This window comes from Trichophyton verrucosum (assembly GCF_000151505.1).
Source record: "Trichophyton verrucosum HKI 0517 chromosome Unknown contig00436_1.f1.exp, whole genome shotgun sequence".
Taxonomy (NCBI): Eukaryota; Fungi; Ascomycota; class Eurotiomycetes; order Onygenales; family Arthrodermataceae; genus Trichophyton; species Trichophyton verrucosum.
The window spans coordinates 2,306-7,776 of NW_003315334.1; the positions used below are offsets into that span (position 1 = coordinate 2,306).

General features: G+C 56.5%; 2 protein-coding genes across 2 annotated transcripts; one reads left to right on the forward strand and one right to left on the reverse strand.

Annotated features, from left to right (window-relative positions):
* Nucleotides 1-267: 267 nt before the first annotated feature.
* On the forward strand, nt 268-4,102 carry TRV_05603 (uncharacterized protein; the record flags this gene model as incomplete). The annotated part of the gene is made up of 7 exons (XM_003020259.1): nt 268-619; nt 681-884; nt 967-1,229; nt 1,292-1,384; nt 1,457-1,613; nt 1,671-1,915; nt 2,021-4,102. 7 exons carry the CDS (start codon nt 268-270, stop codon nt 4,100-4,102), a joined length of 3,396 nt encoding a protein of 1,131 aa, XP_003020305.1.
* Nucleotides 4,103-4,744: 642 nt separating this feature from the next.
* TRV_05604 (uncharacterized protein) lies at nt 4,745-5,038 on the reverse strand (the record flags this gene model as incomplete). The annotated part of the gene is made up of 1 exon (XM_003020260.1): nt 4,745-5,038. A coding segment is annotated over one exon (294 nt), but the record flags the coding sequence as incomplete, so codon positions are not given.
* Between the last annotated feature and the right edge of the window lie 433 nt (nt 5,039-5,471).

Consider the following 5,471-nt stretch of genomic DNA (forward strand, 5'->3'; position numbering starts at 1 on the left):
GCTGTCACCGTCGCCGCAATCTCAGGCACACACTCTCTCTCCGTACGTTCAATTGCCCTGCTCCCCAGTTCTGTTTGGCTCTCGTTTGCGAAGCCAGCTCTGCAGCAGGCCAGCTAACCAGTTGAACACAGGACCAAAAAGAGCTTTCCCCGTGTTTATTTTACTTGTTTTTTCTCCTCTGATTTTGTCCTTGGGTTGCCTGGCAGAGTGCAAGATAGCAGTCAAAGACACTGCTTAAAAACGCCCCTTGAGGCTGCGAGACACGCGATGGCGTCTCATCCGCAGCCATCGCCCCCAATGCACCCCCATCCCTCTCACCATCCGGCCCTGGCAAACCATCCGCAGGTCAACGGCCACCCTTCCATGGCCCAGCAGCAGGCTCAGCAGCAGCAGGCTCAGGCTCAGGCCCAGCAAGCAGCTCAGCAACAGGCCGCTCAGCAACAGGCCCAGCAGGCCCAGCAGCAGCAACAGCCGCCGCCGGGTCCTCAGCAGGGTCCTCAGCCGCAGCCTGGTCCGCCTGGTCCACCGCAGCAAGCTCCTGGCCAGCCTCAAAAGGGGATGCCGCCTACTATTTCACAGAAGATCGCACAGCTCAACGAAGGTGTCTGGCTTCAGATTGGTATGTCTTTTGAAATACTCCTACTTTCACTCTTTTGTTCTTAGACTAACGCGCGTTGTAGGCACTTTGTCTGAGTTGATGAATGACCCTGATGGTGCCATGTATGCCTTTGAACAGGCTATTCGACACAACCAGTGGTCTATTCCTGCCATGAGTGCCATCTCCTGCCTCCTGCGCAGCCGTGAGCAGTTCCAGAAGGCCATCGAGTATCTGCAGGCCATTCTCAAGCTCGATCCCCAGTCCGGCGAGTCATGGGGTTCACTCGGTAGGTTTCACCTTTCCTTTCAACCCAAACTACAACCAAACAAAGACAGGGTTCAAAAACATAAACTAACAACGTTGACAAGGACACTGCTATCTCATGCTTGATAATCTGCAGGAAGCATACACGGCCTACCAGCAGGCCCTTTACCATCTTCGCGACCCCAAGGAGCCCAAACTCTGGTATGGCATTGGTATCCTGTATGATCGGTACGGATCCCTTGACCACGCCGAAGAGGCCTTCTCCCAGGTTATGCGCATGCAGCCAGACTTTGAAAAGGCAAACGAGATCTACTTCCGTCTCGGCATAATATACAAGCAACAGCAGAAGTTCGGGCAGAGTTTAGACGTAAGTGCAATTCGCTGCCCCATAATTGGCGGGCTCTCGGCTTACACAACTGTTCTTGGTAGTGTTTTAGATACATCGTCAACGACCCACCTCGGCCGCTTACGGAAGAAGACATCTGGTTCCAGATCGGCCATGTTCATGAACAGCAGAAAGACGTACGTTTCTAGTCCATGGAGTTGTTGACTTATATATATATGTATGTGTATATATACTGACTATCTCTACAGTTTGAAGCAGCCAAGGCAGCTTACAGACGTGTGCTTGAGCGCGAGCCCAACCACGCAAAGGTTCTCCAGCAGCTTGGATGGCTCTACCATCAGCAGAACAACAACTACAGCAGCCAGGAACAGGCCATCGAATACCTTGAGAAGTCTGTTTCAGCTGGTAAGTTAGCCTCTACATAACTGCATAGACATAACCTCTAGGCTAACAAGCGTATAGACAACAGCGATGCTCAGAGTTGGTACCTGCTTGGACGATGCTATATGTCCCAGGCCAAGTATCCCAAGGCATATGAAGCTTACCAGCAGGCGGTATACAGAGATGGGCGCAACCCAACCTTCTGGTGCTCCATCGGAGTCCTGTATTACCAGATCAACCAGTACCGCGATGCATTGGATGCATATTCGCGCGCCATCCGCCTGAACCCGTACATCTCAGAGGTTTGGTACGACCTAGGCACCTTGGTACGTCTCTCTCTCTCTCCCTTTTTTTTAAAAAAAATCCCTTGCTCCAATTTTTATTGTCTCTATTTTGAATCGTCGTCTTTGTCGCATATTAACAGCATGTAGTACGAGTCCTGCAACAACCAAACGAGCGATGCACTGGATGCGTACGGCCGCGCTGCAGACCTCGACCCAACCAATGTCCACATCAAAGCAAGACTGCAGCTGCTCCAAAGCGGCCAGGCGGGCGGGGCCAACGCAGGCAACGCTCCGGCACCGCAGGACGTGCATCCGCAAGCATACCAGCAAAACGTCGGCGCTCCGCCTGGACCTCAATGGGGTGCTCCGGCCCCTGGACCAGGCGGACTGCCACCTCAGGGTCCCGCTCCGCCAGCCCGGATCGCGGAATGGGGCAGACCAAGCGGAGAGCCGCAGAATGCCAGCAACGCTCATGGACCAGGCAGCCAGTTTGAGCAACGAGATAACGTAAGAGGACCTCCTCCTTCCCAGCCTCGGGTTCAGGCCAGTCCACGCCAGGAGCAGTTCCACGAACCGCACCCGCCCTACCGGCCTCCCCATCATTCCATATCCTCCTCCCGCAAGGGTGGCCAATCCTCCCCTTCTCCCAAATTCCCCTTGTTCAACACGCATACTTATACTGGAACCCAGGTTCTCCCACAGCTAGCTCCCCCGCAACAACAACAGCAACAGCAACAACAACAGCCTCAACAGCAGCACGAAGGTCCTAACAACGGTCCAGCACCAGGTCCTCCCCCTTTCCCACAGCCTCGACAAGGCCTCGGACCTGGTCCTGGCCACGGACCCGGTGGCCCCGGTCCCAACAGCCAAGGTCCTAACGGCGTCGGGCCCTCACAGTACGGCCGACCGTTCACTCCCCCAACTGAAATCCGTCCCATCCGCGAGGAACGTCCTGCCTCCGCCAACGGCACTGGCCCAGGCAACGGTGCCAACAATGCCGGGGGACCCGGCCCAGCGTTTGCACCACCACACCAGCCACCATACCACCATGTTCCTGGACCCGGCGGACCGGGCCAGCAAGGGGTTCAGCAGAACGGCGGCATCGCCTCGGGAGCCCCCGCACCCGCCTCAGCCATCGCAGCGGCTGAAGCGGCCGCTCGTGAACGAGACGAGCGACCAGCGTCGAGCATGAAGCGAGTGCGAGAATGGGAGCCCGAGCCGGGCCCCGGGGCCGGACCGGTCAAGAAGATTGCGAATGAAGAGACACGCAGTCGACTTGACGGACGACACGACACTCGCATGGAAGATCAGCCAGGCCCCGGACAGGTCCCTGTGCAGGGACAAGGACCCCCTCCACCACCACCCGGCCCACCACAGGGGCCATCACGCCGTGGCTCCCCTGGTCCCGCCGGTCCGGTATCGGGCATGGGAGGATTGAACGTACGCCTGGCGTCACCGCGAGATCTCCGCCGACGCAGCTCGTCCGAAGCCCGTCGCGAAGACCGTGACCATGCTCGCCGTGCCCATGAGCCATACCATCCGTCCGACGCAGCTCACCACCCACCAACCTTACCCCCAATCCAGCACATGGGGGGCGGACCCAAGAGCGAGCCTCAGACCCCCGGCCAAGCTTCCACCGGCCCATCGGGAGGACCCCAGTCTCTTCCTTCGCTGTCCGCCGGTCTCCCAAAGGACGAGCGTGATCGTGACAGAGAGCGTGAGCGTGAAAGGGAGCGAGAGCGTGAACAGCGGGACCGTGACCGTGACCGTGAACGAGAGCGGGAGCGAGAACAAAGAGAACGGGACCGCGAGCGAGAGCGTGAACGGGAGCGAGAACAGCGAGAGCGTGAGCGGGAGCGAGAGCGAGAGCAGAGGGAGAGAGACCGAGACCATGACGCCCGGGACCAGCGGGATCGCAAGGACCACTCTGCTCTGCCTCCTGTCTCAGTCTCGTCCCAGGGCCCGCTTGAGCCGCCCGCCCGCAAAATGGACGTTGACGAAGACTACGACGATGAAGGGGACGACGATACGGGCAGCAAGAAGCCTTCTGCCATGGTGGGCAAGGGCGGCAGTCCCGGCAGCGTCAACGGAAGCGGGAGTGTGACTGGCCGTGACCGTGAGAGGGAGCGAGACCGAGACGGCCAGGGCTCCCAGCGGGACAGGGACAGGGACCGAGAACGGGAGAGAGATCGTGGCGACCGCGACAGCCAGACCAAGGCCGAGGCGTAGCTCTCTCTCTCTCTACATGACTGATTAACCCTCTATCTACTGATTGACCCTCTATCTCTACTTGACTGACTCTGACGAGGGGATGATGATGACATTCTATCTCTTCTCATCTTCGTTTCTTCACTGTATTCATTCTGCTTGTCTTTTGTCTTTTCTTTTTTTTCCCCTTGTCTCGTTTTCCTTTCTTTTCCTTGCTTTTCTTTGATAAACTTATCCAGTCTGCATCTCTCCTACTACTACGTTTTCTAATGTTCGTTTTGACCCCTCTACCTGTTCGAGTTCGAGTTCAGTTCAGTTCGTCCTGTTGTCTTTTTGTCTGTGTTCGTGTTTTAGTACTTTCAACTTTGCTGGGCCTGGAGGGAGGAAAACCGGGAGTGGAGCAGGAAGGGAAAACCAAGCGCAAGGCCGTCTTATGTCCTTTTTCTCTGTCATCATCAGCCGTCGTCTCACTTGTTCCAACATCATATCTCTACTTGTCTTTTATCTCTTGTCTTTTAAGTATCTCCTACTTAGTATCTATCTCGTCGTCAACTTTTACTTAACTTTAACCTTTAGCCTTCTCAGCCTCATGCTTAGTCACTCCTTAGTAACTATCTTACTTAAGCCGTGTTACCTCATCCATGACTAAGCCCTTGGCGCTGACTAATTGCTGATCTCTTGCTCTCGAATTCGCTTCCATCTCTCGCTTTCTTTCTTCTCTCTTCTTCTTCTCTCCTCTTCTTCTTCCTCTTCCTCGTCTCGTCTCGCGTTGTCTCTGCTACACGGCTCTTGCAGCACCCTCGCCATCACCACCACCAACCAGCCAACCAAGACCTGCCCTGCTCGCAGCGTCTCACGGCGGGAGAACGACCGCCGCCCTGCCCTGCCGCGCCAAACCAGCTCAAGACCAACGCGAGAGCAAGAGATGGACGCCACCTTTTCCACTTCCGGGCGACCCTGTCCGCGCCAAGGGGCTCGGCGCCTGGGCGAGCTTGGCTGCTGCCCTCAGTTAAGCCTTTTAACTGGGCCTTTAACTGGAGTTAGTTAAGCCTTTAACTGGGCCTTTAACTGGAGCTAGCTAAAGGCGCCCTGCCCTTAGTTAAAAGCACGCTGGGCACCAGGCAGGTCAGTAGCGGGCGGCGGGCTTTTAACTGAGCCCTTTTAACTAGGCCTTTAACTAACCGCCGGAAGCCCAGTTAAAAAGACCGCGGAACCTAGTTAAAAAGGCCTTGAACAGCTAGAAGCCCAGTTAAAAGCCCAGTTAAAGCCCAGCTAAAGGAACTCCTGCCCAGCCTCCGCCCAGTGCCCAGCGACGCCTTTTCGCGCCAGCTCGCTCCCTCCCCAGCGCCAAACCTGCCAAACCTCGCCGGGCTTGGGGCCTCTTGGTCTT